Genomic DNA, 27,955 nt, shown 5'->3' with positions numbered 1-27,955 from the left:
CTTTCTTTTTCTAGCTTGATTAATCTTATTAAACTAAGTTTGAAGATACAAAATCAGGCAAAGAGAGATTAAGTAACTGGCAGTATGTCAGGGTGTCTGAAAGTCAGCTCACCTCGGAGTCCTGAGTAGGTTACATAGACTGTCCCTTCAGAGGCAAGGCTTACATACAAGGATAGCGAAAGAATTACCAGCCTATCCCATTCCCCCACCCCCTCCCCTCTGAAGCCCTCTGTTTGTTTCCCAGAGTCCATAGTCTCTCATGCTTCATTCCCCCTTCTGTTTAACCCCCCCTTTCTTTGTATTAAGGAGGGCACATATTGCATGGTGCACTGGGTGTTATATGCATGTAATGAATCATGGAACTTTACATCAAAAACTAGGGATGTACTGTATGGTGACTAACATAATATAATAAAAAAATACTAAAAAAAAAAAAGGATAGCGAAAGGATTAGGGACTCCCCCAGACTGAGAAGCCCTCAAGCATAGAAACTGCCAGCTGAACCTTTGTGGTTCTTCAGGAGCCCAGTTCAACTCCCTTGCGGAGAGCATTCAGCAGACATTTGGTGGATTACTTTCTGGAGGATCAGAAGCTTCTGGAATGTAAGGGACAGGAGGACGGTACCGCACTGCAACCAGTGCTGGAGTCCCTAGTGGAGTCTCTCACTCACGGGCTTGGCCAAACACTTCTACAACCATCCCCATCACCATTTCTACCTGGCCACATGGTCAACGGTAGCAGAAGGTCTGCTGTTATTTGTTTCACTTAACGGTATCGTGAAGCCACTGGCCCGCCAAATCTGCACCGTCAGGAGGCCTTGCTGCAGAGCCAAGGCAATGGATCTCAATCCATAACAAGACTGGGGTTATGATAATGTGGTTGCTTCACACCTTGCACAATGCTCTCCAAGGTCATGTGATAACAAAACACGATTCATCTACTATGGCGGAAGATCATCTCCCAAAACAGTTTGCCCCGTAGTTTACAGTAGCCCCTGCCGCAGCCTCCAGAGCCCTACTTAATATGCCAGTGTGTCCTGGGACTCTCCAGGAAGCTCCGTCGATACCTGCTGAGCGGGGGTGCCCACACACTAGTCTGAGAATCGGCGAAAGTGCCAGCGTGGAGATGGAATAACAAGGACTGTACCAAACCAACCCGGAATCCGGCACTGCCTCTGCCCTCTGCTAACCTGATCCTTTAATCAACCAAATCTCTCGGAGCAGCAGTTTTAGCTATAAAATGGGGTAATGATACCTAAACTTTAAGTCTCATGTAAGGGTTAAGGATAAATATACTGAGCAAATAGTTAAGTATTCAATAATTAGTAATTAAGTAGTAATTAATTAGCCTACTTTCTAAAACTCTCATAAATGAGGCATTAGAATTTATTCACCCTTATGTAAGTTCAAGAAAACAGGTAACCAGGCAAAAGAAGAAGAAAAAAAACCCCTACAAAATGCTAGGTTCATTTTGGTTTGGTAGCACTGTTACATAAACAAGTTTCACCAAACGAGGACACCATAAGGCCAAGAAGAATGTCTTATTTTAAAAGCCGTATTCAGCTTTAGTTACTGCTGATGGATGACTTGAGACCCATCTGAAATTAAGCAGAGAAATAGGACTTTTTTCTCTTTATTCTTTTTTAAAATGATATTTAAAATATCCGTTCTACTCTCTGTTTATCTTTTTGAGTTACTTCTATTTCACCTGTATCTTTCCTTACAGGTCCATTACCTTGAATAAAAAATAGAATCTATGTCATTTTCTGTAATTTTTTCTTCCCTGTAGCTTATTGTCACTTTGATCTCAGCTTTCAAGACATACAACTTCTTCTCTAAGAGAAACATAAATGGCTGATCAAAGTGTATTTGCAGAGGCCAAGTTCAGGTAGGAGAAGCAGTAGCCTCTCCAGATATTATGCTTGACAAAACAATATTTGGCTTGAAATTAAATTGCTACTGAAGCAAAACAAAGGATATATTTTATATTAAGCTTTGATGTCTAACAGGGATCAAATGACATGATTTGTTAGCACAAAATAATAAGATGCATGTGCAGACAATTTCTTTTTGAAAGTCATAAACAATATTCAACTTAGGAATTAAATAGGGCCATAGTTATTTTTGATAAACCCCCAAACCTCCCATATTTAAAATCTTTAAATTGATAAGTGTTGTTACAATGCAATGAAAACATAGTAGAGTATCCAGGAACCACAACCAAAAGCTGTATTCAGCGATAACACTTCTCCAGACACCATATTTCATGAAAGAAAATTGGGTGATTAATGGAATCCACAAGGTTCAAAATGCAAGCACAAACAATTAGAATCGGAGTTGTATTACTTCAGAGGAGACCCCCAAATTCTCCCTGATCTATCTGTTTGTGCAGCTTTTCCCTATCCCTGGCACCTAATGAGTTATTGTCAACATGTTCACTGCATAAAAAGGTGTGAATTAATTTAATAGCCAAAGACATACCAGAGCAAAATGTAGGCATTGATAATCATTGATTTTTCTTTTTAAGTTAAGCAGAAAATGCTATTATCGCAGGTCTGTTGTTTGGTTTTGCAACACAAAACATGGAGTATTTCTGCCAAGAGCTAACAATATTTTATGCATGTAACATGGCCTTAAAAAAAAAAAAGAAAGATTCCTTATGAAAAGTCAAATACATGGCTATAACTATCGTATGATCCAAATGACAATTTTCATACTCGCCAAAATTTACCTGAACAGCTATATTTAGCTTGAATAACAACTATGAAGACAATGTACTAAATTCATGAAATTTGAAGTTTGGAAGATGGCCTAAATCTATGACTTTGTGGTTGCAAGATTAAAATCTGGTATACATTTTTTTTTTAATTTTATTTATTTATTTGACAGAGATAGAGACAGCCAGCGAGAGAGGGAACACAAGCAGGGGGAGTGGGAGAGGAAGAAGCAGGCTCATAGCAGAAGAGCCTGATGTGGGGCTCTCCCATAACGCAGGGATCACGCCCTGAGCCGAAGGCAGACGCTTAACCGCTGTGCCACCCAGGCGCCCCAAAATCTGGTATACATTTTATTTTAGGGTCTATTGTTTATTCTTTTTCATTACAGAAATATTAATTTCTCATTTCAAATATGAAAATACTTGTGTATGTGTCTCTATGATGATTCTATGTTATTGCTGGGCTTTCTTGAGTTTTTTTTTATTGAGTTAATAGTACTTTTCCTGTTTGTTGTTGTTGTTGTTTTATTCTATTTACTATATACTATATCTTTGGTTTCACGTTTTGATTTGTTTTTAAATACAAAATTCATAATGAAATTCACAAATTATATTGAGTATCTTACAATCTTTCCTTAAGGTCAAAAGCTATTTTAAAAATATTCATTTCAGAAATGTCTTGCCTTGTTTTCAATGATGCAGCTTTGAGTTTTGGTATAAAAGATTAAATCTTTAAAGTATTTTTCAAGGCTGTATGTAAAAAAGACAAAAAATAAAGAAGTAAACCCACGTAGCTTAAATCTTAAACCTGATTAAACAGGGACAGTGGCTCTTCTAGGAATTTTACAGTGAAATCATTTCATAAACAAGAGCAAGAAAACCAAACCAAACTAATAAAGAAGGATATCCTTCTCTGAAGTTGATGTGAGGTTTATGAGTTAATGTGCATTTGCAAGAGTTAGGTTCCCGATTCTGTTGTTCTAAATCTCTAAACATGAAGATACCAGAACACTCACACATAGAAGTTGCCTAAAATTTGATTAAAAGCTAACATGTACCTGCTGTTTTCCCTTCTCCATTGTGGAAAAAAGAGTGAAGACAGTAAAATATCTAAACCCTTATTTCTTGACCATTTAGTGCATTTTGATATCACCCAGACAAAAATGTCAAAAGCTAGTGAGCACTGATTTTTTTTTCCCATCTCCCGCTTACTTTTTTTTTAACTCCCAAAAAGGCCAGATTTCTCAAAAATGTGTTCCCTGGTTTGAAACCGTGTATGTCAAGTTTCAGCCCAGAGCAAATTTTTATGGCTGAGTAATAAATCCCTGAAACTCAAGGTTCATAAGGGAAGTGCTGACACAGCCCTAACTACTATGCAGCCGTGTGAATGGCGCCACGATTATATCTGCTAGAGATTCTTGAAAAAGTTTGCAAAATACTGTCTTACTTAAAAAAAAAAAAAAAGCCAGAGAGAGTTTGATGCCAACATAAACATGCTTTTAACCCATTATGTGCTAATTTGCAGAAAAGCCATTAATAGAGAAAAAGGCACACGGTGCAACAGTACAGGAAATGTACTTCCAACTTCTTTTTGACTTTTAACAGGACTTTAATCAATTCCATGAAGCAAGAGCAACAGTTAAAATGAGAGGGTGTTTTTGCTTAGAACTTAAGAAGGGGGTTGCAATGCTTTGCCAGAGAAGACAATTTGGGGGTTGGGGTGGGGGGGGGCAGGAGGGAATCTGTGCCAAGACACACAAAAGAACCCAGGCTCCTTATCACCCAGAAGGGCTTAAGGATATTTTGCAAAAGGAAAATGCTTATCTTTATTTATTTTAATAAATCCTGACTTATTTTGTCTCTTGCTACACCTGTGTTAATGATATTCCATTCACCAGCTTAAAAAAAAAAGTTCTTAGAATTTTAGGCAAAATCTCTTCAATCAAATGCATTTAGAATCCCTCAGAAAACAATAATTCTTGTGCCTTCTGTGTATGCCACTGTTAAAGATCCTGAATCTACTCCATGCCCTTAGTCGTAGCCTAGAACTTCACGGTAATCAAGATCACTTCACGCCTGAGCAGGCTGAAAGAGTATATATGACCGATATGCACCCGTTCCTGTAAAAGTCCCCATGACAACTATGTGCCACATACTATGCCAGAGCCACAGGCATCTTTAGAATTTAAAAATTAAGTGAGCTTCTAATTAGACTAATTAGTGTTGATCTATATTTGGGACGCTTAGCAGGGAATGTGAAAGAATCTTGTAAATCTATGCATACTTCGTCTGTCAGTAAGAATGACGATTTCAAAATTCTTTCATCTCCACGGGCTGAGAACCTCAAAGGGATACAAAATTAAATTTTTAGAGAATCAGCACCGGTAGTATTTCTTGTCTTCCCTTGTCTTTTTTCTTTTTGTTTTCTTGTTTTTGAGACCCAGTGCTACGACAGGATGACACCATCGTGGTGAAATGCACAGTCCTTGGAGTCAACTACAAATCCTGGATACGTATCATATCCTTGGATAAGTTTTTAAACCTCTCCCTTCCTGGTTCTTCATCTGTAAAGTAGGAATAATAATAGTATCTGCTTCAAAAGGATGTTTTGAGATGTAGATAATAATATCTCTAAAGGGCTTAGGAGAGAGCCAAGTACACAGCAAGCCCTTAATAAATGCTCATCGTTATTATCACTGGAACATGGAAAGGTTGTTCTTCCTACAGGCAGAGCCATGGAAGAAAACTGTGAACAGTATAGTTAATAGTAAGGATCACTGTTAATGTTTCTGGATAAACTTCAGAATTTGTTAACAAAATAATTATAGCTGCTTCTTCCCTTTACTGTTATCATTGGGAATATTCAATGCAGTGAACTAGGTAACATGACCATGGATAACAACTATCTTATTTTCTCACTATTTAGTAATAATTTTACTGGAATTGTGGCTGGACTTATTGCTGGAATTGTGGATGGTTTCTATTTTATTTACTCCTATCAGTCAAAAAAATAAATGACTCTTGTTTTGGGGATTACAGTTTATGGTGCCAAATGTAACGTATTGAACAACCATAGAAAACTTTCTACATAGGGCGTGTGCGTTTAATTTCTACTTATCAAGATAGCCTCATATGTTGGTAAACGATAATAACAATAAAATGATGACGTATTTATCTCCTATACCGTACCATACCTTCCTTCACCTCCTGTTTTTGGTCTTGATTTTCCAGTTCTGAATCGTGGCCAACTTTTGGTTCTACCATTTCCTCATCTTCCTCATCCTCTAGAAAAAAGAAAGAGAAAAATGCATTATTTTGTTTCCTTCAAATCAAAGCCTTTAGTTGATGGTGGGAGGTAGGGGCAAAGGGTAAAGTTCCAATCACTTAGGGCAACTTCTAAGTAAATCAGCCCTCAATGAATGCCCAAGATATATGTTCATGAATATATGAATAAATTATCTCCAAAAGGGGCCTCTTTGAAAGTCCCCCTGAGCTGCTGAGAAAAGCGCCCGAGTCAGCACCTGCTAACATCCATCTCCAGGCCCTCACCACATGGGATGTCTTGGAATTGCCTCTCTGACCTCTGAAGCTTCTTCAGAGATGACCCAGGAACAGATCTCAAAATGTTTCCACCTGCGGCACATTCTCCACAGGGAACACCTGCTGTACAGACGACTCATTTCCAATTTAATTCTCAGCAAATTAATTTGTTTTTGACCTACAGGAAAGGGTTAAATACAGGGCTGACCCCAGGTCAAATGCCATTGGCAAGTAAACAACCAGGGGGTAGAGCCCCAAAAGTCACTGCCGTTGGCCTGGGAGAAAGCAACCAACCCCAAATGGCATTTACACATTCAGAGCAGCTCTTGCATTAATGTGAATTTAATGAGCACCAACAAATGGACCAGTCCGCTACCACGCCAGATGTTACAGTGCCCTTCCTGCCCTATGCAAATGTGTGCTCATTGTGTCTGCTCTCAACCTGCCTTTCTTAGAGGCCCCTTTCATTACAGAGCGCTTGAAACCATCAGTCACAATGTAGACGATGTAGGAGAGAGTCAAGGTGTCACAAGAAAATCCAACATATAGAAATAAAATGATATAAAAAATTAAAACTTGCTTTCACAGGTTTTTAAGTATATTATCTTCTCTCCTGAGTATTATATTCACTGGTGGTTATTGATTTCATTGGTTCAAATGGAATTTAAAAGAAATGAATTCACTTACTCCCTGCCCATACTTTCATTCATATATTCATTCATCCGTCAAATATTTACAGACTTTCTGTAAGATCTCAAGTGCTATAGATAGTCCCATTTCCATGATAATAAATCCTGAGATTTACATCAACTCAAAATTTCAGCACCACCACTTAGAGAGTGCATTATAAATGCACACCTAAATGCCCAAATAAATATCGGTAGCCTGAAAAGCAACTCCAAAGAGTCCGACTACATAAAGCAAGTGATTTGGGGAAGAAAAGCAACTTAAAAAATTTGGATGTATAGAGTATGGCATTGCAATTTACATATTGAACACATTTTATTGTGTATATTCATTGAAACAGTACTCTAGGTCCATGTGTACAGAATGTGGAACCAACCTCATTACTTCATAACCACATTACGTGCATATCAGAAAGAATGTGAAACACTTTTAAGGAAAATGGTAATTTATTATTAACACATGCAATAAAGAGTTGCACTTGAAATTTTGAAAAGAACACTGAGTTACCCTGATTTTTAGACAAATAAACCTTTAAAGTTATAAGCAGCACATCTAAGTCCTCATCCATATATAAAGGTATTACTGCTATCTACCCATTAAAAATCCTGCTTGGAAAGTCACAAACAAAATAGTCAGCCGACCATTATGTATCCTGATCCAAAACCTAACAAGAAGCCTTAGGAAGCACTAGCTGAAGTCTCCTCTTCTGGTAAACCTTGGATGGAGAGGCAATCTTCAAAAGGTCACTAATCTGCTGGAAAGTGGCTCTATTTCTGAACCTAGAGACATTTCTTTAAATTTAATGGATTTAGCAGCATTGCCCTGACACTTACAAAATGCAAGTAAACACAATAACTACACAGGTGATAGGGCCTGTGTTATGGGTTGAACCTCTCCACCCCCAGCCCCAAACACTTGTATGTTGAAGTCTTAATCCCTAATATCTCAGAATGTGACCCTATTTGGAAATAGGGTCATTGCAGATACATTTAGTTAAGACGAGATCAGACTGGAGTAGGGTGGACACCTAATCCAATATAACTGGTATCCTTACAAAAAGGCGAAATTTAGACACAGACTCAAACACAAGGAGAATGCCATGGGAAGCTGAAAAAGACTTGACTGATGCTTCTATCAGCTAAAGAGTGCCTAAGATCACCAGCCAACCATCAGAAAGTAGGGAAAAGGCACAGAACAGCTTCTGCCTCATGGCCCTCAGAAGGAACCAACCTTGTCAACACCTTGATCTCGGCATGCTAGCATCCAGAACTGCGACGTTAGGTTTCTAGACCCTAAGCCGCCCCCACTGTGGCACTTTGTTAGAGCAGCCCTAGCGAACTAATACAACTGGTCAAGTGCCTTCCTTTCCAGGACCCTATAGTCTGGGGGAAGAGATACGGGGGCTATACGATAATAACACCCAAGGCAATCATGAATGCTTTACTTGCAAAATCTAATTTATTTATCAGAACTTGGTACCATCAGCTTGATTTTCTAGATGACGAGACAGAAAAATCCGCCCCAAAGAAACTCCAACCCTATCAAACTTCAAGTTCTGTCTGGTTCTGCCCGTTTTCAGATCTAGGAGCTTTAACTATCAGGCATCCTACCCCCTCCCCGGCAGCCTGACAGGAAGTAGAAAGGCGGCCTCGGAGAAAGGCCCACAGTAGAAGCAGGTACAGTGTCCAGCTGCAGTGTAAGGAAGGGTTTGTGTGGGCTCTTCGGGGTGGATACAGTGTGGTCTCAAGATGAACGGCTCTGCTACTTCCAAGACGCAAATACACGCAAGGCTCGGCTGTGAAGTTAGGTTTCACATCCTCAAGAGCTAGAGATGATAGGTTGTTTTATTCATTAAGAATAAATGGCCACTGTATCCGAATTCTTTTCTCATCTCCATTTCGGAATCCATGACCCCAAGACCAGAACATCAACGCCTAATACAAAGCATTAATTCCTCTGGCTGGACCGATTCACAGGTCGGGCTGGGAGCAGCACTTCAAGGGAAATAATTGATCAGGGTTTGAGGCTGGAGTCTTCCTCTTGCTAGTCCCTTGATTTTACATAATGCGTAGAAACATGGTGAGGCCCTGTTTCCTCATCTGCTGAATTGGGATAATAATTCTTTCTTAAAACACAATGCTACAAGAATAACCAAATAAAATAATTGATGTGAATTTGCTTTTTAAACCACGAGAGTTGGGGGTACCCATAACAGGAACCTTCAGACAAATGTTGCATTAGCTTGTACGTCAACCATTCACTGGGCACCGGCTTATGCTGAGAATATGAGCGGCGATAAGAGAGACAAACAAACAAATCTCTGTGCTCATGGAGCTTCCCTTCCAGGCACAGGGGAGAAACCACAAAGAAGTAAGTAAAACATATATTTTATCAGATAAATGTTATGGGGAAAGAGAAAGCCAGAAAGGGGGATTGGATGCACTGGTAAGGGGAGGAAGTGTTAAAATTTAAAACAGAGTAGTCAAGAAAGGCCACACTGAGGTGACGTTAGAGCAAAAACTTCAAGAATTTAAGGGTGAAGATCTTTTGGAAGACTAATAATAACAGTTTCTTCCATCTCATTCTGTGGATCCCAGGGCTAGAACAGGTCAAGGTTTAAACTAACTTATTATCAGCTTCGTTGACAATAGAATTGTAGAAAACAATTTTGCTTTTATCACAGCCACCTGTTTATACATTCCCATCTTCTAGTTCTTAAAACGAAGTCAGTTTCACCGAATGACTTGAATTAGTCAGCTCTAAATAGCATGAAGTTCTCACCTTTTGCAGATATAAGGGTCTTTATTTTAAACATTCACTCCTGAAAGAGTCAAAATGCAACATCATGACAGATAATAGTCTATAAGGGGGCACCTGGGTGGCTCAGTCGGTTAAGCACCCGACTCTTGATTTTGGCTCAGGTCGCAATTGTAGGGTCGGGGGACTGAGCCCCATGTTCGTTTCCATGCTCAACTCAGGCTCCACGCTCAACAGGGAGTCTGCTGGAGATTCTCTCTCTCCCTCTGCCCCTCCTCCCCTCTCTCTCTCTCTCTCTCTCTCAATAAATAAATAAATAAATAAATAAATAAATAAAATCTAAAAAAAAGAAGAAAAGAAAATAGTCTATAAAGGTTTGGCTATACACAGGGCTAGGTTGGGGATAGCAATGTGTTGTTTTATACGTGAAGTATGCGGGAAAACCACAGGTTATCTAACTATTTAAATAGAAAATTCTTCCCCAGAGAATGTTTTGATGAATGTAAAAAAACCCAAATACTTACTGTGTTTATAATATATGCAAAGTCCCACAATGAAATACTATGAATAACAGAGAAACAAATTTAAAAAAAATAATACCTGACCTTTTAAAGTGGTTACAAACCAGTTGTAGGCATTAATTTTTAGTGGCCACAGAATTGTCTATCAGCCTTTCAAAGACATAAAGTAAGTGTTTCAGTAGATTTGTTAAGGAAATAAAACACAAGAGACTGGTTCGTTTTTCTGCATACTGATATGTTTGCCTTGCTCAGCAAAGAGAGTCTATTTTTCTTTAAGACTCTGGTTTCCTTTCTGGTGCAATTGGAATTACTTCTGTTGAAACCATTTTCAAAACAGTTAAATAACTTTAAAGAAAAGGATTTATGTAGACCCGCTACGGACTACTGATATATGAGTTGTGCCCCTAGTTCATACCCGGTTACATTTCCTCTGAGATTGGAGGGAAAAAAATTACCACCCATGTATGGTTTCCTGTACCAGGTGCACACGAGAAATTAAGCTAGTGGCAGAAGTTAATTACCTGTCAGTCCGAGGGGCTAATTTCAAACAATGGCATATTTTAGATACTCTATTTTATTTAGCACCCAGGTCCTGCGAGGCGCAGCGGCTGCCTGCAGTCCTTTCAAGTTAGGAAAATCTTTGGTAACCACTGTCCTCCTCCTTGCGATTTCCTAAAGTTCTAAGAACGAATAGTTGCGTGTTCGCAGCAATCATACACGACACACTTAGCCCAAGGCCTGACCTCTGTGTGAGCTCTGGAAGGGTTGTTTGCTCTATCAACCTGCATTTCAGAGTAAAGCCCTCTGATTGCTGATCTGCTCTGACGGCCTCACAGAGTTGAGACTTAGGAAGGGGAGTGCGGTGAACATCTATCACCGTCTGGCAATACAACATCAAAACCCCTTTCAGTCTGGGGGTGCTCCTCTTGTCATACTGCTGTGTTGGTGACAGGCTGAACCCCTATTTTCTCCTGAAGCCCCAGGGGAGACACCTTCCTGCTCCCCATCTCCCAGTGACCAGAATACAGGCAGGATCTTAGCAGTCAGACTGGATGCTCCTAACTGGGACTTTGGCTCTGGAGCCAGGAGCCGAAGCCAAGGGAATCGTAAGGATTAATTTCTGGCAGCATGCCGTAGTAGCAGCAATGTCCCCACATCCTGGCCAGATTGTTCCAGAGGTCCACAGTCTGGGTTCTCTTGGTCTCTGCTCCTTTTTAAGCCTGTTCCTTCTGCCTCCTGTTGATCCTGTGAGCACCAGATTTCCTTCCAATAAATCTCACCAGAGGTGATGTCAACACCAGATTTCCTTCCAATAAATCCCACTGGACTTAGTGCCTGCTGCTTGCAACCAGAACCCTGAGCAACACAGGGCGACCCTCTGTGAAGAGAAGGGCTTGTTTTTATAAGGTCAATGGGTTCTCACTTTCCTCGGCTCTCTCAGGGCCTGCAAAACCCCAGGATAAGAGGGCCTGAGTGCCCAGCCCTCACCCTTGCTGCCCAGCTCCTGGCTTTTCACAAGGGGGCTCTGGCCCCACCACGTGCCACCTCATGGAAGACAGCTAAGTCTGGTCCTGCAGAGGAAGGCTGCGGGGAGCAGAATGGGCCATTTCACTCCATCCTTCTCGATCCAAAGGGCATCTTGCTATTGCCAAAGGCAAAGACACAAAGCAATGCCATGGGACTTTGAATGGAGCAGGCTAGGGACTCGAAGATGCACAATTACTTTATGTGCCACTTAGACAAACAATGACTGCTAATCACACTGTAACACATCATTGGTTCTAACGTGAAAAGTCATGAATGCTGGAATTGATAAAATAATTTGTGGCTTAGAAATGAAGAGAAACTAGCTCCCAAAAGTTAAAAGGGATGGCAAGGACACAGAGTCAGTTCCAAATCGAGCTTGTGACTGTGCTGCTGTCAGTGAGCAGACTTGAGGAGATGCAAAGGCACCTTTTGTGTTTTGGGGTTTTTTAGATGTATTTCTTTCAACTTAAGAACAAATGCCCTAGCTACTTTTGTATAATTCTATGTATAAATATTTCTGATGATGACTATTTTAAAAATATATATTAAATTTTTCAATGGAAAAACAAAGAAAAATAGGAACAAAGAAAACCAGAAAAATTAGGATTGATTTTTGATTTAAAAAATAATTCACTCTAATGAAGGTATTCTTTGCAGTTCTGTCCTTGGCCTCATCTTTTCTCATCTCAAATGCCACTGTGGATAATACTTTCACCCACATCTTCCATCGTCACCCACAAATTGGTATGTCCAGCCAACATACCCCTTCCATGCTGCAGAGTCTGTGTCACACATTCCAACATGAGACACCTCACATTTGACATGTTCGGAGCAGAACTACCTTCCGCGGAGACCTGCTCCTTTGATTACGTTCTCCATCCTGCCAAATGCTACCACCATTCACATGAGTTCACAGTTGGATGCCAGAATACACACCACCTTCAATTTCTCTTTGGCATCAGGGCCTGTAAGAAGGGGACTCTAAGTCCTTTCAATTTCGCACTACCAGTCTGGTTTTATATTTCTAGTAGTTTCATTTTTTTACTTAAAAAACACATCTATGTGTTCTTTATACACATAAACACACACACACACACACACACACACACACACACACACCCTATAACACCCTAAAAATGTTAGTATAAAATCCCATAACTCCTTATTGTCTTTTCTACCTCATCTTCCATTCTGGGCAATGCACAATCACCCAGGGTCCTAGTAGGTTCATGCCTCAAAAGCACTGCACATCAGTCTTTTGTGTCTGTGTTGGTCTTCCCTTCAAAATCCAGCAGGTAATTATTACTAGCCCATGTGGACACAATTCCAGAGCTTTAACACTTCCCCCAACAAGATTTGTTGACTCCTTCATTGTTCCACCACCCCACCTCTATGATAACACATCCCAGACCACTTGAAATTCAGTTTATGCATCTATCTCCACAGCAGACGAGAAGTCCCCAAAGACCTACTCTTGTTAGTATCACCAATGTCAAGTACTGAGACTAGCAATACCAAGACAGGTGCTTGATCTGGAAAGATAGTTATGAACCACATCATGTAGGACCTTGCATGATACAGCAAGTTTGGACTTCTCTCTGGAGATCAGTAGCCCCCTTTTAATACACATAAATCTCATTTAGTCCATATTATTTAAAATTTCAAAAGGAATTCAAGGCACTAGTATGGTCAGATATGGCTTGAAACCTCACTGCTCTCCTTCCCAGCCAGCCCTTTATGTACATTCTAATACATTTAAGAGGTGGCCTGACTCTTAATGAAAATTATTGTTGCCAACCAACCCTACAGGGAAACCAGAGCCTTTTAAAGACACAAGAGAGAAGGCCTAATTTTGTTTAAGAATATGGAGGCTAGAGGGGATTGGGGAAGCCTGGAATGAGGGAGACAGTAAGAAGGTAAACTATAGCTGAGTCCAAGCAGCAGACGATGAGAACTTGACCTAGGATGGTTAGGTTGCCAGGGAGCATGATGAACTGGACTGAATTTAGACATGTGTTTATACAGCAGACAGTGAGGGCTCTCGTACAGAACTCACTCAAGTCACCCTATCCTTGGACCAACTTTGTGTACAGTTAGCCAACTTTGCCAGGATTCCAAAGAGAGCCACCCTCCCAATACGTATCACGGTGGCCAAAATAAAGTATAACATGCACCACTGAATGCTTACACAAACCAAGGTGAGCGCCTCTGTGCTTTAAAAATATGCAGGAAAGACATATTTTGTGGGATTTGCAGTAAGCACTTTGTTAAATATACTACATGCTAATATTTAAAAAGCCTTCACTTTCTGGTCTAGAAAAATCTGGCCAGAGTAAAGAAAACATACATTTCTCATCGTACAGAGCGCTCCTGTTAACACTGTAGGCCACATCAGTTCTCTCCTAAGGCTCTAACATGACAGTACTTGGAAAGTGTACTTCCTGGTGGAATGACACCCAAGGCATTGCAAATGGGAGGAAATGAAAGCGAACGTTCAAAACGAGAGAGGAAGCCAGAGAATGGTACTTTTGAGCAGCTGTTTCTGCAACTCATAACTGTGCTGATATATAATATGTGTGCAGTTAATACGTGTTGAACCAAGCTGACGTGGGCTAGCTTGCTTGTATGGAAGGATGGAGTCCAGGAAGAGAACAATGCCCTTCTCGGAGATGTCCAGGCAAGGAGCCTGTGGGTAACTAGAGCATTTGATGTTTGGAAGGCTTGATTGATCTGTATTTCCATAAATTTCCCTTTCTAGAAATCTTTAATGGCTCCCTAATGCCTAAATTGGCTCAGCATTTTAGGCCCATCCCCATCTCACCTAAACTTAATTCTCCGATATTGCTCAAAGCAGACTAGCCCTTGACTCCACTGTGTATGAAATAGGCCAAGTTTGTTGTCAGTAAGCACCCTCTGTCCTCCCCCTCACTAGTCATTAAAATTTTCCAGCCCCTGTCTCTTCAGGCTTTCTCAAGAAGTCATGGAATCTTCAGCCACAGATGAGAGCAGCTGGATGAAGTAATTCACACCAATGGATTAGAGAACGGTAACCCAAATAAATTAATTTCTAATGGCAAACTACAGCAGGACCTGGGAAGGAGAAAGGTTTTGAAAGAGCAGAGCCAACCCTCAAATCAATCCTCTGTCCTGCATTCTTGGAAGCAGAACCATCCATTGCATAACTCCGGAAAGCAGCATTCCCCTTGTGCTCTATGTGAATATGTGCACAGGGCCTCCTGGAGTTGCAGAGAGCACAGACTCTATCTTTAACAGCCTTATTTGTATAGATGTCTACACACACACACACGCGTTCTGGGCAATAATTCAAAACACTTGCAAATGTCGTTCTTGGCTGCTTGGAAAGGGAGAAGCTCTAGCTTCTCTTTTTCAGATCTAAATCCCTTGTGCTGACTACTTTTCATTTTGGATAATCCTATACCCTATTTGTTTCCTCTCCCATTTTTCCAAATGTGCATATCTGCACTTCCTGCTAGTAGGAGCACTGCTTGTGAAAGGAAAATGGGGCTCCCAGGGACAGAGAAGTCATCATTTCTACTTTCAGCAGGAAGTGTAGATACATCCCAGAGGAGGGTAAAGCTCAAGGTCTCCAGGTACTTAACTGGCTATTGTATTATGTTAAGAAGTAAAAACAGAGGAAAATAAGTAAAAGCCATTTAGAAACATTATGTTGCCTGTAAAGAAATTGTTCCTAAGGAGAAAGTGCCATCTTCCATCTCTCAGAATTGTCAACTCTGACTATCAACGTCAGAGCAGCTTTCACATTAATCACGGCGCATATAGGTCATTCACTATTGCTGTTCTCTAGCATTCCTTTACTTCGTGGGATCGAATCTTGTTAACTCTATCTCTTTGAATCGCCTACTTCCAGCCTTCCTCTATGCCAAATCTTGCTACAAACAGCATTGTCCGATGAACACAGAAATGTTCACGTACATTTCCTTGTAAAGCCTTGATAGTTCTCATCACATGCAGAATAAAAGCTGGCTTCCTGGGCCACATCTTCGAGTCCTCTAGGGTCTGGCCCCAGCATGTGTTTCCTGCCTGAATTTCCTCTACCGATACTGTGTCTGCTGCACAAACTTCCACATTCCATCCACCCTTTGGTTCATGTTTCTCCCTCAGCTAGACTCTCTCCTTCCCTTCCTTTGACAAAATATGAGTGCCTAATAATGTGTCTGGCACTATTCCAGGTGCTGGAGACACAGGCAGCGAACAAAACAGACAAATCTTCCTGTCTTCCTGGAGCTTGCATTCTAGTGGGGGTGGGGGGGAGAGAAAATGGCCAAGATAAGCAAGCGAAGTATGTGGTAGGTTAGGGAATTTCAAGAGCTAAGGAGGAATGCAAGGCAGGAAAGGGAGACAGAAGAGGTGGGCATCACAATTTTTACACAGGTAGCTTAAGAGGTCCCTATGGAGAGATGGCACTTGAAAACAAGCCCCAGAGAACTGAGGGACCAAGTCCTGTGGATACCTGGACAAAGCATTTCCGGTAGAGGAACAAAAGCATGAGGGCAGGATTTTGCCTGGAGTGCTCGAGGCCTCAAATACCTTCACATCTTTCCGTGTAAAATCCAGCTGTATTTCAAGATCTGATTCAAGTGACCCCCAGTGCCCCAAATCTCTCCTGTTCTCCTTCACTGGAAGGGATTTCTTCCCCATTGAATGCTTCAAAGCACTTCAGTTGGGTATGTCTTAACAACTTTTTCTCATCCAAAGAACGAGTATGTTTAAGATGATGGCATTTCTCATTCTCCCCTTTATCTACTATGTATTTATTTTAAGTGGGACATCCGTGTACTTTTCTGAGTTTACTTCTCCACCCAAGACTCTACATCTCTACATTTCTTGGGAGGACATGTTAATTATTCATATTTATTTACCCCAGTATGGCTGTTAAGTATTTTTTTTTTTACTGTTAATAATCTCATTTCTTTAGCTCTAGAGAGTACATTTTCTCAGTGGTTTCTCATTGTTTTAGCTGGATCACCAATCTCCTCAATTCAATCTCAACATTTAAGGTTCCTTTTCTTTATCATTAGGTCTAGTCATCATTGACAGCAACAAATGTCAAAACTTATCCAGAGACTCTGTATACTTATTGTGAGGTTCATGGTCCTTTATTTTGTTTCTTGTCCCGGTCATTGGTCACTAGATATTTACTCATCACCTAATGTATGCTTGGATCTGTTCCAGGCATCATGGATAAACAATAGCTATCAATTTCTCGGATCATAGATGTCAAGCTTTGTGGTAAGTGTTTTACATACATTACCCTATTTAATCCTCATACCAACTCACTGGGGCAGACACAATGAGTTCTGTCTACACGTGAGGAAACTGGGCTTACAATGGGAAGATGATCTGACCCAGGGGATGGAGCTAGAAGAAGCAACAGAGCCAAGATTCAACCCCATGTTTTCCCAACTATGAAACTCTCTCAGTTTCCTACTAAATCCTACCAAACAGTATGAAGGAAGAAAAGGGAACTGTAATGGACATCCGTGGCTTTGACCACCCAGAATCCACCACCCCACTTCTTGGAATAACAGTCACTCTGTTCTTCTTTGGTGTACCCATCCCTCCCCACTCCCAGCTATGTAAATCCTACTTAAGATTCAGGGGATAACTTTGTCTCTGGGACAATGGCTAGTGAGACTTAATCTCAGTATTTTTCTTTGGTCATCAGTAGAATGATCATGTAATCTAGTGTCCAAATTGGGATACTTCTGAGAGGGAAGGAGGGGGCAATGAATATTTAAGCAGGGATGACAGGTATGAATGAGGAAGGTCTGGGCAAACTGGGACGTGTGGTCACCCCCTACTACAGGGAAGTGGATACCTCTCTCCTATTGGACTGCATGACTGTTCTGGCTAAACCAGGACACATGGTCACCCTCCCTATCAGGGAGGTGGATTCCTCTCCTCCACTGGACTGGTATTACAGTAATGTGGAACTGAATCTGTCCTGCCTCCCCATATGGAGCATGAGTGAGAATCAATACATAAGACAAGGCCAAGAGATGGATAGTGGTAACTAACAGTTTGACACCCAAATTGAACAATATCCTGAAGCCAGACTGTGTCTAGAATCTAGGGTCTCGATTTGTATTTGGAAGAGCCAACAAACTTCCTTTTGGCTCAAGTGATTCTGGGTTAGTTTCTCTGTTACTTACAACCCAAACAAGTACAAATGGTCAATTATTAATAATTATTAGTACCTACTTTGTGTTCTGTATTTTCTCTACTTGCTCTCTTGTGGCATGCACGCTGTTGTGCATGGTAGCAGAGGGGTAAATGCATGAGTCCTGTGCCACGCCACTCAGGTTCAAACCCTGCTTCTACCATTTAGTAGCAATCTTTGACTACTTACTTAACGCCTCAGTTTCCTCAGCTGTTGATTACAGAATTGCCCTTCTTGGATAATGATGACTTTTTAATTGCTTAGACTACTTAAAGCACATTTTACAGTATTGATGAGGAAATGGAGACTCAAAGATGTTACACGATTTGCTGAAAGTCAACCAGCTACTTACAAAGGCAGACTTCAAACCCAAGATTCCAAGGTTCCAAATTCCATTCTGTTTCAACATGGTGTCCCCACTGTCTCCGCCTTGCTTGAGCGAGGCTCTGAGGGATGGCAATGTCTCATTGGGTTTGGAGGAGAGAACAAGGGTGACCACTGGAGAATAAAGTTTGTGAAGTGGCAAAGTCACTTTGTAGCACAGCTGAAAACGCAGCTGCCACCCATGTTCTATCAGACCCCACCTTCTCTTCCCTCGCCTCTTCCAGTTTCTGTATGGTTTGAGCTCTGTGAGGAGGCTGCTTCACGACCCACGTGTAAAGTCCTGCAGGGAGGTCTGCTCAGACAGTCTTGTTTGCTCCAGTTCAAGAAACACGAGCCAGCCTCCCAGCCTCTTCTTGATCTTGCCAAGAACTCTCACATCTCATGACTTCTGCATTTACAAGTCCCTCTGCTGGGAATACTCTTTATTCAAGTATTCACGTGTCTTCCTCATGACATTTTTAGAGTCTGTGTTCAAATGTCACATCATCTGTGAAGTCTTCCCATTGCAACCTAGATAATACAGCAACGTGCCTCACCCTATTCTGCCCTGGCACACAGCACTTGTTTTCCCCTTACCCTGTTTTTTTTTTTTTAAATTTCATAGCACTGATAACTAACTGATCTTGTACATTTATTTATGTATGTATTTACTGTCTATCTGCCAGCACAGACTGGGAATGCTACAATGTCAGTGACTGCGACTCTTCTTTGCTATATCCAAAACACCTAGAGAGGAGCTGGGTGTGTGGTAGGTGGCAATAAATATTCGTTGGATGGTAGGAAGACTGAACACACAAAGAACAGCCAAGCAGCACTGCATCCTGAAACCAGCTGTGATTCCTGAAGTGAGCAGAGGGATGGCAGTCCCAGTCATGGAGATCAGGGCTCCTCCTACCCCACTACCACCTTGTCCTGGATGCCTATGACCTGACAGATCTTGTTCCTTAAAATGGGAATTAACTATCTCTTTAGCATTTGTATCCTCTAGAAAATGGAAATGAGATCATTTGAGTACTTTTCATTTCAACATTTTCTCATTCTGGTGTCCAGTCCCCAGCCCAGAGAGAACTGATATATTTTCCATGTAGAAATACATCAAAATTCATCACAGTCCAATTCTAAGGGAAGATCATTAGCACATTTGTTTGCTTTTATCCTGGCATTAACAACTCTACTTGGGGCTAAATTATTTCCCCTGGTTTCAACGTCAAGTTTTCCCATTGGCTCCAATATGAAGTCCCTTGTCTGTCAGTGCAATAATTTTCTATTAATTATAAAAGAAGAAAGCTGGCAGTTTGAGAGTCTTAAGGGAAGCATTTGTCTAATCCAAGAAACTGATTTTCCAGTTACTTGGACTAAGTACAACTCTCAGTTGTGGTCAGATTCACAGATTTCAAAGTGCCCCTTGTTTTTACTTTCTGGTCAGTCTAGACAGACATGGTTCTTTCCTTCATTTTTCAAGCTGCTGAAACACCAAGTTGGTCAAAAGAATCTGAATCTCTAGAGAATAAATGGAGCAGCCCTTCACCAGAGACTCCATGACTTTCCCTGGAACACCCCTCCAAATAGAACAATCTCGGAGGTGCTAGCAGAGATTTCACGTCAAAGGCTCAGTGTGAATGTAAAAATGACACCGTGACAACAGAAATAATGACCACTTTTGTCTTGTCTGGAATGGAAAAATAGTCAAGTGGGTAGAGCATGCAGTCCTGAATTTTTTGCCTGTTCTCAGTTATTTCAGTTTCATGCTGGGTGTCCTCACCCGAACAAAGTTGCTCTTTTAAATAATAATTCTTCTCTTCATTATAAGTGGACACATGTTCTTGGGAACCTGCTATGTGCAAAGCATAGGCTACATCTCAGGTGGGCCACAGAAACGAATCTAGAGTGATGCTCGAACTCAAAGACTTTGGCATCTGAGCAAGGAGAATGACAACTGTATGTAAATACCTACATCAGAAGACAGAATGCTTGAAGAAGTGCTATGGGAATTCAGTAGGGGTCAAACTGACTGCTGCCAGGGAGAGTACAGGCAGAGAGACAAGAAAGGGAAGCAGATTTTTTATGGAGTTTAATTTTAGTTGGATCTTGAGAAATGGTGGCACCTAGACAGGGATGTAGAGATAGGAATGCAGAGTATTATTCCAGGAAAAAAAAGAAAAGAAAAGAAAAGAAAAGAAAAGAAAAGAAAAGAAAAGAAAAGAAAAGAGCATTGCAAATGCATAACATTGGACAGATGAGTAAATATCAGGATAAATACCAGGATAAGTGGGGCCATACACATTTGCTACTTGATCTGGTCAGCTCTGTTGAGAAGAAGCACTGTAAATCCACAAGGCTCCAACTAATGTTAAAGAGGGTTATGGAACCCTAGGCACTAAGCAGTGCCATGACCCAGGTGGATGATTTTCCCATCAGAAATTTTGAGGTAGGTAAATTACCTACACATTTCTTCCCCAGAGATAGCACAGGGACAACATGATCTTATTCATGACCTTCTGTTATATGATACGCAAAAGACAGGTTTCTAAGCTCCTGTGAGATTTATTTCCTCATCTGTAAATCAAGGATGCTAATTAATATCTGCACTAATTACATAACAAAGTTCTTGTGTAAAACAATGAGATAATAGATATAGAGATGCTTTGTCAGTGGTTAAAAGGCTACAAGGTGTTAGTTATTAAGGTTGGGTAATTGTAATAATAATAATGTCCAATGGCCCACCCAGCCACAAAAATGTGCAAGGTTGGAAGAAGATTATGCAATAGAAAAGAGAAGAAAGACATTCCAGTTAGGACTCATCATAGAAACAAAGGGCTGGAAAGATCCACAGAGACAGTTATGGCTGGGTTGTGGTAGGATTTGGGGATGAAGAGCGTAAAGCACCTCACACAGTTCCAACAGAATAGAAAATAAAGATTCAAATTGTGTGAGACAGAGTCTAAGTCCTGTCGAGACTAGAGAGTATGTCAGCTGTGGGTCATTAGATGAGCACTCAGGTAGATTGGGGCTTCCTGCAGGCATGAGCTTGGCTTCAGAGCCAGGTAAGAGTAAGATGGGCAAGGGGAAGGCTGGTGACATCTATATCCTCTAGGTGAGATGTTCTGGGTTTCCATTCCACCCCATATTTCCCCTCTTTAAAAGCACATGAACATTAAATTCAGTATGGACTTCTCTCTGTCCTCCCAGCTCTGAGCCCAGTGCTTGGCTCATAAAGGACTCCTTACTTCTCTCCTGAATCATTCTGGGTGCACAATAAAGGAAACTGTGAAGTCAGGAGAGAAGGAACACACATTCCATGGCAAGGGAAGGAAGCTGTGTGACAAAGGAGCAAGGGACAAGAGTGGTGGTAAGGCAGGAAGCTAGGTGATAGATAGCTTGAAAGCTAGGCTAAGACTTTGGGTTTTGATGGAGCAGTGAGAGCAGGGAAACCAGTACATTTAAAACTAAACATTACCCAGTAGCAGAACCCAACAGGCTACAGCTTCTGCCCTAGCTATAATGCAGTCTTCAGGTGGAAAACAAAGGAGAACGAAACAAACATGGCCACCGTGATTTGATCATGGGGATCTACTGAGACAGATTTTTCTACCACACATGCCAATCTTCACTCCTGACCCTGGCTTCTGTTGAGGCAGCCTCAGGGTTTTGAAATATCACCTTCTATTACACAGGAAGGCTTTGTCATCATCTTCTGCCATTCCATATCATTCCTAGAACTTTCACATAATCACAGAATCATAAAAACATACACCTGAAGAGATCCGTAAAGAGCTATGTAAATACTATTGGGAGATTATGAACCACATAGCAAGGCGCTCAGATAATTAGACCAAAAACTAGGTAAATGGAAATCACCATTCTCATTTTCTTCTTCTTTCCCTCCTCTTCCTTCTCGCCCTCCCCTCTTCCCCTTCTTCCTCCTCCTTGCTAATGACCTATTCTTTTCACTTAATGGATGAGCTATGGCCATCCATGGAGTTCAAGCCTTCGCCCAAGTTCCCACTGCCAGCTAGTCAGAGCTTGGACTGGAACTCAAATCTCCCAGCTTTCTCCCCAGAGCCCTCCCATTCCTCATGCTATAGCAGCAAGACTATTTCGGAGAGAAAGGAAAGCCCCAATTCCAATTAGATTTGAAGCAGAAATATACCTCTGCAGAAGATTATCTGACACGCTCTCATCCAGCTTCACCTGTCAAGATGGCTACTACCTCATTTATTTATCACCCCTCTCTAATCCAAATTTTTCTTTCTGAATGAAGTCATTAAACCATACAAAGTCATTAAAACACCCTCGTGGCCTCCAGCCAAGCCACTGCGGGCCACCAAACCCTTACTTCTAGAGTTCATATTTGGCAGGGGGAAGTTTGCAAGCACAGATATGCGCCATTAAAATTTGAAGATTATTTTTTGGACAGGCTAATTAGACCAAAATACTCCAACAGGTCTAGACGATGCTGGGTTTTGCATCTGGGTCTGAGCCTGCTGTGGTCCCACAGGCTTGGCGGCTCCTGTCCATCTGCAAATGTACTTCCTTCCCTGCTTTGTACAGTGTCAAGTATTGGCCTTTTAAGGCAAAGTGAAACTTTCTGGATCCACACTGTCTGCAGCTCGTGGGGACCAACTAAGAGAGAATATTTCATGCCAACATACTCAGAACACCTCATGCTTTGCTGCTCACTATTTTATTTCCCCTTTACTTGGAAATAAGCAAAGCAAGTTTGCAGACAGAGTTTTCTATACAGTCAAGGACACAAGAACAAGGAAGACCAGAGGGCCTTTTCCTCTAACCCCTTTGTGTGGTGTTAGTTTAACCCTTCCACACTGTTGTTCAAATGATTATTCTAAAATGAAATTTATGGAATGCCCAGGTGGCTCAGTCTGTTAAGTGTCTGCCTTCTGCTCAGGTCATGATCCCAGGGTTCTGGAATCGAGTGCCACATCAATCTCCTTGCTCAGTGGGGAATCTGCTTCTCCCTCTGCTTGCTGCTACCCCTGCTTGTGCTCTCTCTTTCTGTCTCTCTGACAAATAAATAAAATCTAAAATAAAATAAAATTTGTGACCTGTCATCTCCTTGCTTAAAATCCCAGTATTTCTTCATTCTTCACATATGGTCAGGTCAAACTCACTAGCCTGGCATAGAAAATTTCCTGTGATTAATCCCTTGCATAGTCTGTCATCCCTATGGTGAACCACTCCCCTAGTGCAGGCTACATTGCAACCATTTAATTGATATGCACTTGCCCAGCATGTTGGAATGGTTCCAAGTATAAGCCGTGGGCTCAAGGATTCTGCACTGTATAACTCCAGAGGGGCATTCTTCACATTGTGCCTAACATTTATTGAGCACTTAATAAGTGTTAGATATCATTCTTCCTAATGGTTATCTCACTTAATCCTTACAGAAGCGTATCAAGTAGGTACTACTATATGTCCCATTTAATAAGTGAGGAAAGCAAGGCTCAGAGAAGCTAAGTAAGCCAAGCTAGTTCACGCAGTTGGTAGATAGCAGAACTGGGAATATAAATGCAGGTCAAATTTAATTTCAGAACTCAAGGTTTTAACCAGTCTGTCTCATTGTTATTTCCCCAAACTGAACTTCCCAGATTCTCTCATCTTTGGGATTAAGAACCAGTCAATGATCCAGCTAAGCCAGAACTCTGGGTGGGATCCATTAGACATGTCCCTTCTGTGTCAACTCTCTGTATTCCATCAATCAATAGAACTGATCTTAATCTCTAAAAGATCTACTTCTCTCTCCTTCTCCTTAACCCACTGCCATGGCCTCGTTTTAGGTCCCTATCAATTTCTCTTGAATTACTGCTGCTCCCTCTTTACTTGACTCTCTGTTTCTGGTCTGAGCCCTTCCACTTATCCCTTACGATGTTGCTGAAAGGAGCTGCCAGGAGGTCCTGTTCTGTCCCTGCTACAATTCTGCCAGTGCATTTCCACCATGCCTTTAGGTTTAGCACCCAAAGCGCCTGCAAGATCTGGCTCTGACTCCCTGACTTCACTTCATACCCTGCCCCAAGGATCCCTTTGCTCAGGCATTCGGAGCCTCTCGTTGTTCTCCATATTGTACTACTTCATCCCTCCGGGTCTTCATACACATTGCTCCCTCTGTCAGGAGCATTCTTGCCTGCTTCTTCATCCAGTTAACTCCTGTTCATCCTCCAAAACATAGCTTGATAGCTTCAATTTCACCTCCTCTGGAATATTTTCCCCAATCCCTGTCTGATTTAGCTGCTTCTCCTCTGTGTAGAGAAACCTAGCCATTTATCATTTGTAACTGATGACTGCGTATCTGTCTTCACTACAGTCTAAACAACTAAAGAGCAGTGATGACTTGTCTTGGTCAAATGCCTGGCATATAACAGGTGCTTAATAAATATTTCTGCATGTTAAATTAACAGACAAGTTCTTTTTTTATTTTATATTTACCTTCAATTAATTAACATATAGCGTATTATTAGCTTCTGAGGTAGAGTTCAGTGATTCATCCGTTGTATATAACACCTAGTGCTCATTACATCACATGCCCTCCTTAATACCTGTCACCCTGTTATCCCATCCCCCCACCCTCTCCCCTCCAGCAGCTCTCAGTTTGTTTCCTATGGTTAAGAGTCTCTCTTGGTTTGTCTCCCTCTCTGATTTCATCTTATTTTCTTTTTCCCTCCCTTCCTCTATTCTCCTCTGTTTTGTTTCTTAAATTCCACAAATGAATGAGATCATATGACAATTGTCTCTCTGACTGACTTATTTCACTTAGCATAATGCCCTCTAGTTCCATCTACATCGTTGTAAATGGCAAGATTTCTTTTTTTATTTGATGGCTGAGTAATATTCCATCTTCTTTATCCATTCATCTGTTGATGGATAGATCAACATTGGGCTCTTTCCATAGTTTGGCTATTGGGGACATTGGTGCTATAAACATTGGGAAGCAGGTGCCCCTTCGGATCACTGCATTTGTATTTTTGGGATAAATACCTAGTAGTGCAATTGCTGGGTTGTAGGGCAGCTCTATTTTTAACTTTTTGAGGAGTCTCCATACTGTTTTCCAGAGTGGCTGCACCAGCTTGCATTCCCACCAGCAGCGTAAGAGGGTTCCCCTTTCTCCGCATTCTCACCAAAATTTGTCATTTCTTGACTTGTTAATTTTAGCCATTCTAACTGTGAGGTGGTATCTCATTGTGGTTTTGATTTTTATTTCCCTGGTGCTGAGTGATGCTGAGCATTGTTTCATGGGTCTGTTGGTCATTTGTATGAACAGACAAGTTCTTTAAGGCAAATCCTAGGACAGAGGCAATGTCAATTCTTATTGGTATATTTTAAATATGATTTATCTTCAGATTCTCTACATGGTAAGAACTGTCATTTGATGGGCTCAGAAAATTCATGTCCAGAAAAAAGAGTTTGATTGCTTTGTTTAGAACTCAACTGAGTGTCTCATACAAGTGGCGGTCTACATCCTTTTTGGTTATAACATCAAGTATACATTCCTTAATCATTTTCCCAGAGACTCCTAAAACAAAGTTACCAGATCTTTCTGAGAAATAACAGCACATCTGGAACCCTATGAGTCTCCATATGGTAGTGGTTCTCAATCCAAGGTGATCTTGCCCCCCAGGGAACATTGGGTAATGTCTGGAGATGTTTTTGGTTGTCGCATCTGGGGGTGGTTGCTACTGGAATCTAGTGGGTCGAAGCCAGTGATGCTGTTAAACATTCTAAAATGCACAGAACAGCCCCCCACAGAGGACTTAAGCAGCCCCAAATGTTCACAGTGCTGAGGTTGAGAAATCCTGGTTTACGGTGTATCAGATCCACACGCTCTCTGAAGATACACATCTGCAACTGTGATGGACTGGGTAATACTCAGCCCATACTTCTTCCTTTCAGTGGAAGCTCTCATGAGGGGTGGTGTTTCTCATGGGTGTGAATGTGGCTTTAAGACCAGAAGGCCAGAAGGATGAGCTTTGTGTGCTTACAGATGGAGAGCTTCGGGGCGCCTGGGTGGCGCAGTCGTTAAGCGTCTGCCTTCGGCTCAGGGCGTGATCCCAGGGTTATGGGATCGAGTCCCACATCAGGCTCCTCTGCCTATGAGCCTGCTTCTTCCACTCCCACTCCCCCTGCTTGTGTTCCCTCTCTCCTTGGCTGTCTCTCTGTCAAATAAATAAATAAAATCTTTAAAAAAAAAAAAAGATGGAGAGCTTCACTCCTTTCGGAGCCTACTTCTGTCTGTGTTTTCTCCTATAAATCCCATGATTTCCTATATCCCAAATCTCCTATAAATCAGCAGAACATTTTGTTGCTTGGAATGAGCTTCCTAACTCCTGAGTACTGTCTCCAGAAGAAGGCTTCATGCTAGGAGTCATTTCCCCCATCATGACACATCCAGCTCATGTGAGTTATTGGTGGAGAGAACACCCACATGTCTTCAGGCCTCAGCTTCTTCCTCCCTCAGATCATAGGGCTCCCCAGTCAAGAACTCCCAGACAAGGCCCAGAGAGTGGTTGCTTCTGGAGAATGAATAACTCAGAAATCCCAAGCTGATGAGTAAGCAGCAGCAGGAGGTAAACAGCTTGAATGGTTTATTTATTTGGGAAGGAATGTTGATTTTAGGGTCAGTTATGTGATGCAAAGAAATGGAAATGGGGTGAGGGGAGCAGACTGCCCTGAGATCCTCTTTCCAAGGACCAGGTTTTGGTTCTGCAATCCCAAGCAGCAAATCCTAACTTCCTCTCATGTGGAACCAAGCTTTACAAAAAGTTCCAATGAATACTGGCTGATTTCTGGTAGTAACATTCCATGTAATGAGATATTTCATAGTAGAATATTTCACAGTAACTTGTTCCTCATTTTGTCTCTAACACAAACCAGTATTGCCATTTTAGAACTAAGGAATAGCAGTGACTCAGAATAAGGGTTTTCTGGTTACACAAGTCATTGACCTCACTGGAGTTTAAACTCTATATATCCAGGACTATAGAACAATCAAATGAGGCAAATATCAAGGTACTGATTTGGTATCATATTGAATGAACTGAATGACTGACCTGATTGTTAATTGTGTTTGTTTTAATAGCATCATTTAGTTCCAATAACGAATTAAGCTAGTTTTATTGAGTATCCACTGTGCAAGTTGAGGGAGATCAAGGGAGCTAAGCATAGCTCCTTCCCTCGGAAAGCTCCGAATTCAGCCGGGGAAGATAGCAGAGAAGCATTTAATACTATATATTATGTATTCAGCAACTGAACATGCATATTCCATGTAGATTCTGGTCCTTGTGCTGAGTGCCCTGAAATGAGCAGGTAGCAGGGATGGAATTGCAACAAGGCCAAGGATATTCCACATGTTATAGAACATGCCTTCACATCACAGGGAAGCTTCTCCTTTGTGCCGAGATACAGCAACACCTATTTTTCAAGTCAAATACTGTAATACTTTTCAGGTAGTAGCAACTTTTATTAGCTAAGGAACAAATCTTCCCAATTTGGCCAAACATAAAAAAAAAGCACATTCCTCTTGATAACAGGCACCCCTCCCCCCTTACCCTGGTCAAAGCTCCCTGAGACAGAGGATGTTCCGTACAAGTGGAGCTGGGTTTATAGAAACGAG

At 41.4% G+C, this 27,955-nt stretch overlaps 1 protein-coding gene across 2 annotated transcripts in view; it reads right to left on the bottom strand.

Moving 5' to 3' along the window:
- Nucleotides 1-27,955, bottom strand: part of DYNC1I1 (dynein cytoplasmic 1 intermediate chain 1) — a 293,984-nt gene that overhangs the window by 113,630 nt on the left and 152,399 nt on the right. For both annotated transcript variants that reach the window (XM_034667979.1, XM_034667985.1), the window contains one exon: nt 5,910-5,999. In XM_034667979.1, the coding sequence (XP_034523870.1) occupies nt 5,910-5,999 (90 nt within the window). The remainder of the gene's footprint in view (nt 1-5,909; nt 6,000-27,955) is intronic.

Source organism: Ailuropoda melanoleuca, chromosome 1 (assembly GCF_002007445.2).
Source record: "Ailuropoda melanoleuca isolate Jingjing chromosome 1, ASM200744v2, whole genome shotgun sequence".
In the NCBI taxonomy this organism is placed as follows: domain Eukaryota; kingdom Metazoa; phylum Chordata; class Mammalia; order Carnivora; family Ursidae; genus Ailuropoda; species Ailuropoda melanoleuca.
The sequence above is the reverse complement of the archived record's forward strand: the minus strand, read 5'-3'. Positions and strand labels throughout refer to the sequence as shown.